Source organism: Suncus etruscus, chromosome 8 (genome assembly GCF_024139225.1).
Source record: "Suncus etruscus isolate mSunEtr1 chromosome 8, mSunEtr1.pri.cur, whole genome shotgun sequence".
Taxonomy (NCBI): Eukaryota; Metazoa; Chordata; class Mammalia; order Eulipotyphla; family Soricidae; genus Suncus; species Suncus etruscus.
The window spans coordinates 70,952,732-70,968,076 of NC_064855.1; the positions used below are offsets into that span (position 1 = coordinate 70,952,732).

Below are 15,345 nucleotides of genomic sequence, written 5' to 3' on the forward strand. Positions count from 1 at the left end.
CAAAGTGATAGTGTGTTTAAGGGTTAAGACACAGACCAGTTAAAACATACAGCCAGTTCATAGAGAGACTGGTTCAGTCCCTGGCACCACATACAGCTCCTGAATGCTGCGAGGAGTGACCCCATAGCTCAGAGCCTCTAAGCAAAATCAGGTGTAGCCCAACCTGGTGAAATATGATTTTTGGTTTGTTTTTGAGGCCACACCTGGCAGGCAATGATCACCATCCAATCCTGGTTTTGTGCTCAGTGATCACTCTTTGTGGGATTCAGGGGACCATTTGGGATTGAATCAGAATTCACCATGTACAAGCAAGTGTCCTACCCACTGTACCACCTTTCCAGCCTCCTGAATTGTAAGACTCTCAAAGGTTAGGAGATGAAATTGAAAAGGAAAAGATAAGTTTGATTTAGACTGTGTAAACTTAAATGGCTGTGGATTTTGGATTCTTAACTATCCACTCCACCACATATACAAACTATGAAAAGATTTGCCAATTTTATTTTTCCATTTTCCATTTAAAGCATTTTTTATTTGGTTTTTGATTTGGGGGACTTACCCAATGATGCTCAGGGAGTACACTTCTGGCTATGCACTCAGGAATTATCCTGGTGGTACTGGGAAACATATGAGATGTCAGGGAGGGAGCACAAGGCGGCCATGTGCAAGGCAAGTGCTTTATTTGTTATACTATGGTTCTGGCCACCCAGGTTTCAATCTAAAGTTTATATAGAACATGATCTAATCATAAATAGAATCAAAGAATAAATAGCAAAGTCAAGAAAGGTAAGAGGAGGTAAGACTGTTTTATGTTTTAGTCAGTCAAGTAAAGATGACATTGGAATTATCCAATGAAATCTGGACTAATTTAGGATACCTGATTAGGACTAAAGAAAATAAAAGACAGGGATTAGATTTCAGGATTTCATTTCTACTTTATGTAGAATCCAAAAATTATTTTATGAAATTTTATTTATAAAACACAGTTGATTATAATTAGTTGATTTTATTTCCATTAGATAATAATATATTTAGTTCATCTGAAGATGACATTATTGTTGCCCCAATCACCCATGTATCCGTCACAGTAGATGGAATTCCTGAAGTCATGGAAACTCAGCAGATTCAAGAGACATATGCACATTCACCAGGAGCTTCATCACCAGAACAGCCAAAGAGGAAAAAAGGTGGGTGGTGAATTTGTTTAGGGTATACAATCAAATCTTAGTGTATAATTAATTACAGCTTTTATTCAAAGGTATTTATTTGCCAGTTGAAACACAAGTAAGAGGAAAGAAAGCATAAAGTATAAACATAAGAGGTATTTCTTTGTATATGAATTTTTAAAAAAAAAGTTTATTGTTTGTTTTTGTCTTTTTGGTTTTTGGGTCACACCCGGCAGCGCTCAGGTTACTCCTGACTCTACACTCAGAAATCGCTCCTGGCAGGCTTGGGGGACCATATGGGATGCTGGGATTCGAACCACCGTCTTTCTGCATGCAAGGCCTTACCTCCATGCCATCTCTTCAGCCCCAAATATTTTTTAAAATTTTATAAGTTTAAATATTTTATCATTCTCATAGAAAAAAGATGTATTTTGCGGGGGCAGAGCAGTAGCACAAGCTGTAAAACATTTCAAGTGCTAGCCTAGGACAGACTGCGGTTCCATCCCCCGGCGTCCCATATGGTCCCCCCAAGCCAGAGCGATTTCTGAGCACATATCCAGGAATAACCCTTGAGCGTCAATGGGTGTGGCCCCAAACCAAACAAACAAAAAACAAAAAAAAGGAAAAAAAAGAAAATTATGTATTTTTTTAAAAACTTCTATAAGGTATTGGTCTTTTTAGCCCTTTTATTCAAGCTAAGAGTTTAGGGTTAAAGCATATCAGCTTTCTTTCTGGAATGCAGTTTTAAAACAAACAACACAGATTTGATCCAAGTTCCTAGTGGAGAAAGTTTGACAAGTTAGAATCAGCAGGTAAGTAGTTTGAGGAAAGTGTTAAAGAGGATTTTTTTTGTTTGTTTGTTTTGTTTTTGGGTCACACCTGGCAGCACTCAGGGGTTACTCCTGGCTCTAAGCTCAGAAATTGCTCCTGGCAGGCTCGGGGGACCATATGGGATGCTGGGATTCAAACCACCGTCCTTCTGCATGCAAGGCAAATGCCCTACCTCCAGCCTATCTCTTCGGCCTCTAAAGGGAATTTTTTAACTTTTCACAAAATTTAGGGAGTTTTTTTTTCTTGAGTGTCACACCCATTTTATTCCATGCTATCCTGAGTCTAATTCAGTTTATTTAATTTTTTTTGTTTCTGTTTTTGTTTTTTGGGGTCACACCAGCAGCACTCAGGGGTTACTCCTGACTCTACACTCAGAAATCATTCCTGGCAGGTTCGGGGGACCATAAGGGATGCCAGGATTCGAACCACCATCCTTCTGCATGCAAGGCAAATGCCCTACCTCCATGCTATCTCTCTGGCCCAAGTTTATTTAATTTTTAGGTGTTTGTCTTAGAAAATGATCTCACAAGTCATCCAGAAACATTCCATGAAAATGAAGAGAAAAATAAAGAGTAACAATATGTGGCTGACACTGTGTTAGAAAGAAGAGTATACCAGTCTTGATATTTAAGGGGCTGTGTTTTATTGTTTGCTCTTAATCTAGTACAAGGTATGGTATTGATCAGAGACCCCAGCATGTAATTGAGATCCTTGAAAGCAGGAGATCCTAGAAAAAAAAGCTCTTCACTTTCTGGCACAGAAAGCTGTCAAGAAAATTTGTATTTCTAATCTGGGGTTCATGAATAGGAAGAAAAATATATTTTTTTGAGAATTCATAAGATTTTTTTGTCTTCACCTGGATGTACAATTAAAGTTTAAATATTCACTGACTTTGGAATTCTTGGTCAAACATTTAACATAAAAATGACCCCAAGGGGCTGGCGAAATAATTCAAAAGGATGAAACATAAGCTTTGCATGTATAATCCCAGGTTTGATTGCTGCGCTACATGGTTTCCTGAGCATCATCGGGAGTGACCCCAAGGATTGGGTGTGGCTCAAAATATATATGCATTGTATATATATGTACATATATGAATGTAAATAGCCCCATAGACTGGGGAGATAGCACAAGAAGTAGTGTACCTTCTAATCATCTGCAAGATCCTGAGTTTGATCCCTGGCATAGTATAACCCTCTGGTTATGTGCTTATGGTATCTGTGTAACATAGGGAGTAGCCCCAAGACCCCTCAATCATCACTGGTGTTAGACATTATAGAAAATAAACTGTTTAGTTAACTCCTAGGCTGGCAGCAACTTTGGGATGCTGGCAGTTAAAGTCATTTAATTTAGGCTGTACTGAAATTTTTTAAATAAAGACTACTAAAGAATAGGGCCAGAGCCATATCACAGTGAGTAGGGTGTTTGCACTTGGCCAACCCAGGATGGACCCCGGCTTGATTCCTGGCATCCCATATGGTCCCTTGAACCTGCCAGGAATGATTTCTGAGTGCAGAGCCAGGAGTAACCACTGAACGCAGCCGGGTGTGACCCAAAAACCAAATAAAAAAGAAAAAGAAAAAATAATAGCAAAAACTACAAAAGATGTATAATGACAAAATGTGTGTAGTTTGTTACCTGTGTGCTCTGCAGCTTAGAGAATATGTGACATAAGGATTATGAATAAGTGGAAAGTATTTTTAGGGGGGTACATATGTAGTGGAAGTTTCACATATATCAGAATTTATTACATTGTAAATCTCACATATGTAGTTGTTGTATGTCAACTATATTTTGAGCTGTTTATTTTTTTGAGGGGTGGGCCACAACCAGCAGTGCCTGGAGCATACTCCTGACTCAGTGTTCAGAGACCACTGCTGGCATTGCTTGGGGAACCATATGTGGTACTGAGCATCAAACTGGGGTTAGCTGCATGTAAGGCATATACCTTTACCCCATTCTATCTTTCCTTGACACAAGAGTGATCTTTTCGACTCTCTTCACTAAGACTTTTTTTTCACCCAAATAACTTCAGAAGTATTTTCTTATTCACTTTGTCAGGAATGAATAGGTTGTTAACTAAGTTACTGTCCTATATTATATTAATCCTGAATTGACCCTTATACAATCCTCAAGAATGTATGAGTGCAGGCTAGAGCAATAGTACATTGATAGGGCATTTGTCTTGCAAATAACTGACCCAGGTTCGATCCCCGACATCCCATATGGTCCCCCTGAGCCCGCCAGGAGTGATGCTTGAGTATAGAACCAGAAGTAACCCCTGAGTATTGCCAGGTGTGGCCCAAATACAAAACAAAACAAAACAAACAAACCCCAAACCAACAAAAAATAATATATGAGTATTACTTGGGTTTATGAAGTATGGATTGTAATAACCTTTCATTCTTAATTTCTATTATTTCTCATTACAGAGTGGTATTCTGTTCAGCCTACATGACTTTCTCAACCCATAGGACAGACGAATTGCCCCTGAATTGTGACTCTAGTTGTATGTCAAAAACAGATCACAGCTCTTACTCATGGAGTAAGGCTAAATATAGCACAATTTCACACTGTTGAAAGGAATGTTAGTAATTCCATTATGGAGAAAAATGATTTTTGTTTTTTGTGTCAATCACAAGTTTGCCTCATTGATTTTCTATATCTTTAGGGTTTTGAAATTTTAATATTAAAAATTGCAGAGATGTATTCAGAAGAGAGAAAAGCTAACATTCACTTTTCTTACCTTATACAACAACATATAACAGATTAACAGACAAACCTAAAAAGTTTTTATTGTTTGGTTTTTGGGTCACAGCTGGCTGTGCGCAGGGCTTACTCCTAGTTCTGTACTCAGAAAAATCCCTCCTAGCAGGCTCAGGGGACTTTATGGATGTTGGGGATAAAATATAGGTTGGCTGAGTGCAGGGCAAGTACCTGCCAGGGGTCTCAAACTCAATTTACCTGGGGACCGTAGGAGGCAAAGACGGGGTGATCCTTGAGTGCAAAGTCAGTAGTAAGCCTTGAACATTGGGGGTGTGACCCAAACAACTAAAACAAAACAAAACAAAAAAAGATTCTTCTAGGGCAGGGCCACAAAATGTTGTACGGAGGGCCACAAATGGCCTGCGGGCCGTGAGTTTGAGACCCCTCACTCCAGTCCCAACATTAATTTTTGAGCCCAGGTTTTATCATTGTCAACAATATTTTTGCGGGGGCCAGAGAAATAGTATAGTAGGTAGGACACTTGCTTTGCATATCCCAACCTGTGTTTGATCCCCAGCACTCCATATAGTTGGTTCCCTAAGTTTGTTACTGAAATAAAACTTAGATGTATACGATAAATTATAATATTTTAAACAGCCTCACTTTACAAATCAACATCATTTATTTCAGAGATGATGTAGTAGGGGCTGTAGTGACAGTACAGTGAGTAGGGTGCTTAATTTGCACTTGGTCAACCCGGGTTCGATAGTCCTGAGCACTTTGGCTACATTAACAGGTGTAGCCAAAAATAAATAAATAATAAAGAAAGAAGTGTATTTGTGATCACACCTATATTATTGTTATTTTTTTTCTTGAGAGGTTGCACCTCTTTAGGATAAAATTAAAAAGTTTTTCTTTCTTGAGGCTAGAGTAGAGTGGTGGCATGGAGCAGTAAGGTGTCTGCCTTGAACTGCGCCTAGGATGGACTGTGGTTCGATCCCCCGGTGTTCCTTATGGACACCCAAGCCATATGTCCCTCAAGCCAGGAGCAATTTCTGAGAACATAGCCAGAAGTAACCCCTAAGCATCACTGCTGTGGCCCAAAAAAACAAAACAAAACCAAAAGTTTTTCCTTCTTTTTTTTTTTTTTTTTTTTTTTTTTTGGTTTTTGGGCCACACCCTGTGACGCTCAGGGGTTACTCCTGGCTATGCGCTCAGAAGTTGCTCCTGGCTTCTTGGGGGACCATATGGGACGCCGGGGGATCAAACCGCGGTCCGTCCTAGGCTAGCGCAGGCAAGGCAGGCACCTTACCTCCAGTGCCACCGCCCGGCCCCCAAAAGTTTTTCCTTCTTATTTTTTTTCAGTATTAGCATTTTAGAAACATTGTATATGGTCCTATGTGTAAAATATTTAACATCTGAATTTAGAGTTAATAAAAGAATAGCATTTATAAATAACTAATTTGTCCACTCTGATTTTTTTCAATCATATTTTTGAGAATAACTATTTATGTAGAGGCGTTCTCATTTCAGGAAGAAAAACTAAACCATCACGACCAGATTCCCCAGCCACAACTCCAAACATATCTGTGAAGAAGAAAAGCAAAGATGGGAAAGGTAAATAATACTATAATTTATCTACATTACTTAAATGCCAAGTAACATTCAAATTGCTTTGAAATACTGTGGTTTATAAGTAGAACTTACCATCTTTCTTAACACATTGAAGTGAATCTAACTGCTACCTTAAGATTCCAAGATAGAGTTGCTTCTTTCCATAAGAAAACTGATAAATAAACTAAAGAACATTTTATTTTCTTGTAAAACAACTTCTTTTTCCCTTCTTTCAAAATGGGTCTTTTGAAATTTTGAATTCAGGTAGGCTGGGTTTTTAGTTCAAATGTATCTTATTGTTATGGAGTTATAGAATTTTATAACTGCTCCCAAGACTGAAGAATGTTGTTTTATAATCTGGGTCTCATATTTTCACTGTTCTATCACATTGCTCAAAGAAACAAAGAAGAAAAAGTGATCTCAGAGTACTTTATTACTAAGCTACCAAAAATCAAACTGGCAAGATTGTTTTGATGAGGCATCTATAGTACTAAGAAAAAAGATCTATATTAGTTCCTGCAATGTATAACTGTATGTAAGCAATACTAATATAATTGTATAAAGTTTTTGTATTATTTTGGATTAAACGGAAGGATTTTAATGTATTTTATTGTATTATTCCAAATAAATTTTACTTAAAAATTTACTTTGTTTTAGGAAATACAATTTATCTGTGGGAGTTTTTGCTGGCATTGCTTCAAGACAAAGCTACTTGTCCTAAATATATCAAATGGACCCAGAAAGAAAAAGGCATTTTTAAATTGGTAGATTCCAAAGCAGTATCCAAGTTGTGGGGGAAGCATAAAAACAAACCTGATATGAATTATGAGACCATGGGAAGAGCTCTCAGGTATGTGAAGTTGCATAGTGAAAGTTAAATATATCTTTTCTGAGGCAGGGTGATAACTCAGAGGTGTAGTGTGCAGACTTTGCATTTACCGTACTTGCCGGCGTATAAGACGACCCCCTAATTTTGCAGTTAAAACATAGGTTTAGGCCTATATTCGCTGTATCAGACAGAAAGTTCCTTGCTGCATGTGCTGCATGTGTCCCTGTGCTCATGTACCACAGTGAGCCAATCACAACAAGCAAAGGTTCAAAGGTTATACTATAATAGACTTCCTCTCTGACTCTGGCCAATCTGAGCAGGCTTTTTACAGTGTAGATTCTTGTCCAGAACATTGTCTAATTTGCATGCATAAAAAGCCTGCTTGGTGACTGAGTTAGAGAGGCGGTCTGAGCAGCCTTGCAATGATTGGTGCAGGATTGAGTTGGAAAATTCGTTTTGTGGCAACCCCTGATTTTCGGTTGACTTTTGTTTTGTTTCAAAAGTCATCTTATACACCGGAAAATACGGTAGGAGTCCTGGTTAGATTGGCATTTTATGGTTTTCCCTCTTACCTGGAGGTTTGATAAAATCCCTCCCCAAACATGGAACTGGGATTGACCTCTGAGGACTGTAGAGGGAGTCCAAAAATAAACAATAGCAACAACAAAACAATTCTTAAATACTTTAAAAAATATTTTAAAATATTTAAAACCATTTAAAAATATTTTAAATGCTTTAAAATTTGAGAAATTTTAGGGCCAAAGTGATAGCACATCGAGGGAAGGCAGATGCCTTGCACACAACCAACCTCGGTTTGATCCCTAGCATATAAGGTCTTCTATGCTTGACAGGAGTAATCTCTGAGCACAGAGCTTTCTGGGTATAGCCCAAAAACCAAAAGAATATTTATTTTTTATTTTAAAATTAGGAAAAGTTTTAAATAAAAAATGTAATGAATTAAATAAATGGTGAGTTTTATCTTAAATGCTAAACAGCACTAAAGAAAATCTCTTATTTTGGAGGATATGGGCTTGAGGTCACACCTCCTATGCTCAGGGTGTCAGTCCTGGTGGTATCTAGGGAAGTGAACCTTGATTGGCCATGTGCAAGGCAAGCTCTTTATCTGCTTATTCTGCTCTATCAGTACTCACTTAAATTGAAATCCTTGTCTAATCAGGAAATGTTTTACTCCCAGAATAAAACAATGCAAACAGATGTCATTTTTTTGTTTGTTTGTTTTGTTTTGTTTTTGGGTCACACCTGGCAGCGCTTGGGAGTTACTCCTGGCTCTATTCTCAGAAATCACTTCTGGCAGGCTCAGGATCATATGGGATGCTGGGATTCGAACCACTAACCTTCTGCATGAAAGGCAAATGCCTTACATCCATGCTATCTCTCCGGCCCCCAGATGTCATTTATAAAGGAATCAGAAAATGTTAAGTCATACCAGGATTAGAAATTGATCACAAGGTTTCTGTTTTGGGCTGTTTAACATAAAATTCACAGTGAAATATTTAATAAGGTTTATAGGAAAGAGAGTTTAAATATAAATGTGATAAATTTGTGGGGTTGGTTTTTTGGGGGGATTGGTTGTGTTTTGGTTGGTTGGTTTTTGGGCCACACCTATCGGCATTTAGGTGTTACTCCTGGTTATGCACTCAGAAATCACTCCTGGCAAGGACAGGGGGTCATATGGGATACCATGGATCCTACTCAGATTAGCCACTTTCAAGGCAAACATCCTATCTACCTGCTATTGCTATTTTTTGTTATTGTATATGTGATATGTTAATGCCTTGGAAAGTTTAACATTGTAGGGTTTTTTGTTTGTTTGTTGGTATACTATTTCCCAAGCATTACTAAAGGGGCTAAAATACTCAGCCAGATCTCCACCACCAGCCATCAATAATTGATTCTCAGGGCTATATGCTCAGTTCAAACTATCTCCCTGCCTTCTTCCCCATATTAGTTTTGGAGTGTTGGGTTACACCCCGCATTGCTCAGGGGTTACTTCTGGATCTACACTCAGAAATTGCTCCTGGCAGGCTCGGAGTACCATATGGGATGCTGGGGACTGAACCTGGGTCAGTTGCATGAAGGGCAAACACCCTACTGTTATGCTATCTCCCTGGCTCCTCCCCATAATATTCTTTTTTTTTTTTTTTGGATTTTGGGCCCCACCCAGTGATGCTCAGGGGTTACTCCTGGCTATGCGCTCCTGGCTTGGGGGAACCATATGGGATGCCGGGGGATCGAACTGCAGTCTGTCCTAGGGTGGTGCTTGCAAGGCAGACATCTCACCTCTAGCACCACCACTCCAGCCCCTCCCCATAATATTCTTAAACTGACTTTTGGTTTCTTTTCTGTAATACCCTTTTTGTCACAGTGTTCAAGTATTTGAGAAAGATTGATTAACAGAACTATGATCTCATAATTTGTTAACCTAAAACTAGAACCAGTTATAACTTGTATTGGGGCTTAAAGATCTTTATAAAAGACTTTATAAAAGTTAATTAAAATTATCGACAAAAAGGGGCCGGGTAGGTGGCGCTGGAGGTAAGGTGTCTGCCTTGCAAGCGCTAGCCAAGGAAGGACCGCAGTTCGATCCCCCGGAGTCCCATATGGTCCACCCAAGCCAGGGGCGATTTCTGAGCACATAGCCAGGAGTAACCCCTGAGCGTCAAACGGGTGTGGCCCAAAAACCAAAAAAAAAAAAAAAAAAAAAAAAAATTATCGACAAAAATGTAATCACTTTTATTTGCACATCATTTAATTTTATGCAAAAGTAAATTAGGTTTATTTACTATTTATAATTTATCCCATTGGGATAAACCTAATAAATGAAGTTTATTTACTAAGTTTATTTACTATTATCAAAGGGTTATTTTGGAAAAAGTAGGCCAGTGGTTGGTGTATCAGTTCAAGGAATTACTAGGAATTAAATTTTAAAAATTGGCAGATATGTATGAAAGATCAGACACGATAGGTAGGACATTTGTCTTCCATGTGGCTGACCTGGGGTTCAATCCCTGGCATATTATCCCCCACCTTCCAGGAGTAATCCCTGAGCACAACTGGGTATGCTAAAATTGTCAGGGACAAGATAGAAAAGCAAGAACATAAATTGTTGAAATTTGTAATTGATTTGATTATTTCAGAAATTTAACAGAAGGGCATAGAAAATGGAATAAAAAAAGGCAAGAATAATTCTTTATTTTATTTTTTTATTTTTTAAATTGGTTTTTGGGTCATACCTGGCAGTGCTCAGGGGTTACTCCTGGCTCTATGCTCAGAAATCGCCCCCCCCCCGCAGGCACGGGGGGTAGGGGACCATATGGGATGCCGGGATTTGAACCAACGTCTTCTGCATGCAAGGCAAATGCCCTACCTCCATGCTATCTCCCCGACCCCAAGAATAATTCTTATGCTTTCTCAGAGATTCCCTAATCAGAGTTAATTTTAGGTTGATTTGGTAATAAGGAGCTTTACCTGTGAATAACTGTATATATTCAGATATTTAGAAAAGAACTTTTAAAACTATGTTCTTATGTATTATCTTGCTTTTAAATTTTTTCATGAATTTATAATTTTAACCTGTGACCAACATTTTTTGACTATATTTACATTTAATGGGATAAACTAAGAAAGTGTTTGCTTTGACTAGGTACTATTACCAAAGGGGTATTTTGGCAAAAGTAGAAGGTCAGCGGTTGGTGTATCAGTTCAAGGAAATGCCAAAAGACGTTATTTACATTGATGATGAGGATCCTAGTTCCAGCGTAGCGTCTCCAGATTCTTCACTGTCTTCCACAACCACTTCAAATAGAAACCAACAAAATCGATCAAGAGGATCTTCAAGTCCGGCAATTAAAGGAGTCACTGCAGTCCTAAAACCTGGGAATTCTAAAGTTGCAAAATCCAAAGATCCTGGGGAAGTGACACAGACACCAGAAATTCTGAGGACAGTGCAGCCCACACAGTCTTCATTTCCTACCCAGCTGTTTCGAACTATTCACGTAGTACAACCAGTACAAGCTGTTCCAGAAGGAGAAGCAACCGGAACCAATAATGTGCAGGATGAAACATTAAATTCTTCCGTTCAGAGTATTAGGTGAGAAAATTAAAGTTACCAATGCATATCATTATGGGATATTTTTATTAGAGCTTTTGTTAAGTGATTCAAATTTAGAAATGAAAATACAGGTTTCAAGCTAGAACTCTTTATCAACCAATTGTTTCAGCTACAATATATTTAGTATTTATCTTCTTGTATTAAAAGTTCGCATTTCTTTTTTTCTTTTTTTTGTGGTTTTTGGGTCACACCCGGCAGTGCTCAGGGGTTACTCCTGGCCCCATGCTCAGAAATTGCTCCTGGCAGGCACGGGGGACCATATGGGACGCCGGGATTCGAACCGATGACCTTCTGCATGAAAGGCAAACGCCTTACCTCGATGCTATCTCTCCAGCCCCAAAAGTTCGCATTTCTTATTTTTAAACTTTACTTAATTTTAACCTATTGGGCCCGGAGAGATAGCACAGCGGCGTTTGCCTTGCAAGCAGCCGATCCAGGACCAAAGGTGGTTGGTTCGAATCCCAGTGTCCCATATGGTCCCCCGTGCCTGCCAGGAGCAATTTCTGAGCAGATAGCCAGTAGTAACCCCTGAGCACCGCTGGGTGTGACCCAAAAACAAAATAAAACAAAATTTTAACCTATCAATTTATCTAGTCCACTATACTTTGTGCTTATGTACCAGTATATCCTCATAGATCCAAGGTACACACTGTTCTACTGAGCCACATCCTGGACCTATTCCACTATTCTTTTAAAATTTAATTAATTTATAAAAGAGGTTATAGTGAATTTACATGTAAGAAAATTTTAGATATTTTTTAAACCAGGTGATAAACTGTACATTTAGTATAATTGAGTCATAATGACCTTTTAGGATACAGTGAGGTCTAGGAACAAAGTACTCTCAAACTCAAGTAGAAGGGAAAATTTCTTTAAGGCTTTTAAGAGTTATAACAAATGATAAAATCTGCTAGTATCCTAACATCCTGCTATAGACTGATCTTTGCTTTAGTGATTTGGGTGACAGTTTGAACATTGGTATCAATATTCTATATGAATGGGTAGACTCTCGTCATGTCATGTTTTCCCAGTTCCTTTGTTGTACTGAGCCTTCTTCTTTTTTTTTTTCCTTAAGGGAAGGTGGGTTAAAGAATGTTTAATAAAAACTATATTTTATATTTTATGACTTTCCCTTTCACTTCACTGTTATTACGAGGAGATTGCATTGCACACACTTGGTTGTTGGGGATTGCACATTTCAATTATGTTATGTAAGCCATTTGGTTTATTGGACTCATATGTTGTCCATTTGAAGTAGAAATTATCTAACTTTTATAAAATAACATTACAGAATTCAGAAAAAACAAAGTAGAAATGAAGTTGCTGTTTTTCAACTACATGTGTTGTCTATTAACATTAGGCAAAAGGACTGGAACCAGAATACAGTGGTAGGACATTTGCCATTTACAAGGTGCCTTAAGTCCTAGCAGGAGTGATCCCTGAGTGCAGAGCCAAGAGTGAGCCCTCAGCATTTGGTGTGGCCAAAACACATACACACAACAGAACAGAACAACAATAAATAGTCAATAGGCAGTAACTATAAATTCCATGTCAGAGTGATAGTATGGCAGGTAGGGCATTGGCCTTGCATGGGTATGATCCCATCCCATTATGGCATCCCATATGGCCATCTGAGTGCAGAACCAGAAGTAACTCCTGAGCACCACTGGGAATACCTTCCCAATAAAAGATTTATTCATGCTATCATTATGAATATCTTCAATAAATAGAATAATAAATAATAAAATAAATTATAATAACCAATAAATAAGAAAATGAAATTTACATGAAGCAATTTTATGTTAATTGTAACTTTATGTAAATTTTGTGCTTGAGTGTATTTTTTCCTAAAATTGCTCATAAGAAATTTCATGAAATAAATATATTTTTGACGTTTTAGATAATATGCTATGAACTGTGTGAACTATGAGTACTTGACTTGTATGTTTTAGGTCCTGAGTAGAATCGCTGCACAACAAAAGTGATAAAATTTTTAAGATTCTATCACATGCACATTTAATCTGCGGTAGCTTTGTTTTGTTTTTGTTTGTTTTGTGTTGGGACTATGACTGATAGAGTTCAGGGCTACTTCAGGCTTGGTGTTCAGGGCCTTCTTTCTGTGGTGCCATAGGGATCATGTGCTGAGGAGGGTCCCAAGGGCTCTCACGTGTAAATCATGTACATCTGCGCTTTGAGCTATTTCTCTGCTCTGAACAGGCCTTTATATTAAATTATTGAACTTTTTTCCCCTCTCATTATAGAGAATGGTTAAAGATAATGACAAGTATACTGAATTTTGGTAACTGTATATGAGCAAATTGATGATAGCATTTCTAAAATATTAAAGTGATAAGTGTGAATCAGATACATTTTCTTTAAAATATAGCCTCCTCCTTCCCCTTTCCCATTTGTATTAATGTGGTAATTGGAATAGACTTTTTGGGGGGTTGTGTTTTTGTTTGTTAGTTTGTCTGTCCCCAGCTATGCATGGGGACCACTGTCAGATCTGTGCTCGTGGGTCTCCAAGTGGTGCTCAGGATATGATGTGGTGTTAGAGATTGAACCCGGGTTTTTTTGCCTGCAGTGCATAGGGTCAGGTCACTGAGTTCTGTATCTGATTCCCAGAAATTTTTTCCACCAGATTATATAGTTTAATTTCCTAAGAGTTTTATATAGAAAATCTTTATGTACAGTAGTTAATAAGGATTTTATAACTATTGTTATGTTGAAAATATAAAAGGTAACATGAGATGTGTAATTCATATTTTGTCAAACTGGCTTGTAAGTATGCTAATTTTCCACTTTTATTTTGTCATCTCAATAGGACCATACAAGCTCCAACCCAAGTCCCAGTTGTTGTATCTCCTGCGAACCAGCAGTTACATACAGTAACACTCCAAACAGTGCCAATCACAACAGTGATAGCCAGTAGAGATCCATCTTCAGGTGCTGGGTCTCAGAAATTTATTTTACAAGCCATTCCATCATCACAACCTTTGACTGTACTGAAAGAAAATGTCATGATACAGTCACAGAAAGCTGGTTCTCCCCCGATTGTCTTTAGTCCTGCCCAAGTTCAGCAGGTTCTTACTAGCAATGTCCAGTCCATTTGTAATGGAACTGTCAGTATGACTTCATCTCCATCCTTCAATGCTACAACACCTACAACACCAGTAGTGACCTTTTCTCCTCAAAGTTCACAAGTTGCTCACCCACCTGGCACTGTAATCACTTCAGTTATCAAAGCACAAGAAACAAAAACTTTAACACAAGAAGTAGAGAAAAAGGAGATTGAAGATAATTTGAAAGAAGACACTGAGAAAACTGAGCAACAGCCACAGCCTTATGTGATGGTGGTGTCCAGTTCTAATGGATTTACCTCTCAGGTAGCTGTGCAACAAAATGAACTGCTGGAACCAAACTCTTTTTAATTAGCATACCAAAGAAATTGTCTTTTTTTCCCTTTTTTAGTTATTTTCAGTTCACAAATTAACTGATTCTAAATTCTCTGGCCTTTTAATTTTGTAGTTAATTGTAAAAAATAATTTAGAGTTAATTTAGATTTTGTAAGATGGTAGGTAAAACCAAGTTTTTCTCTTTGTTTTTCAAGAAAAGGCTTTTTATACTATGAAGCTATTCTGTTGAGATTTTTTTCCAGTTGCTATATCATAAGCTTTTTTAGTTTTTGTTTTGTTTTGGGGCCCCACCTGATGAAGATCTGGAGCTGTTCTCCTCTCAGTACTTAGAGGTTGCACCTGGTGGTGCTCAGGGGACCATGTGGTGCTGGGGATTAAATCCAGGCCTCCTGCATGTGAAGCATGCACACCAGCCTGTTGAGCTGTCTCTAGACCCTCATGTGCGTTTGAACTATTTTTCCTTTCTAGAAATTTACCATTGTATTACTTTTTTGAATATTTTGTGGATACTTAAATATATGACAACAGGAAATTTACATAGGGACTACTTTCATTCCATTTAAGTCTTGACTCCTTCAAGTACAAAATAGCTATTAAAATTAGGGTTTCATCTAGATTGACTTTAGTTGACTGCACTATATATTAAGCAATGAA

At 38.1% G+C, this 15,345-nt stretch overlaps 1 protein-coding gene across 1 annotated transcript in view; it reads left to right on the forward strand.

Moving 5' to 3' along the window:
* The window catches only part of ELF1 (E74 like ETS transcription factor 1), a 125,471-nt gene extending 110,742 nt beyond the window's left edge, over positions 1 to 14,729 (forward strand). The window contains exons 5-9 of the mRNA XM_049778781.1: positions 1,017 to 1,184; positions 6,234 to 6,317; positions 6,972 to 7,164; positions 10,808 to 11,254; positions 14,100 to 14,729. Of these exons, the coding sequence (XP_049634738.1) occupies positions 1,017 to 1,184; positions 6,234 to 6,317; positions 6,972 to 7,164; positions 10,808 to 11,254; positions 14,100 to 14,706 (1,499 nt within the window). The 3' untranslated portion in view covers positions 14,707 to 14,729. The remainder of the gene's footprint in view (positions 1 to 1,016; positions 1,185 to 6,233; positions 6,318 to 6,971; positions 7,165 to 10,807; positions 11,255 to 14,099) is intronic.
* The last annotated feature ends 616 nt before the right edge of the window (positions 14,730 to 15,345 follow it).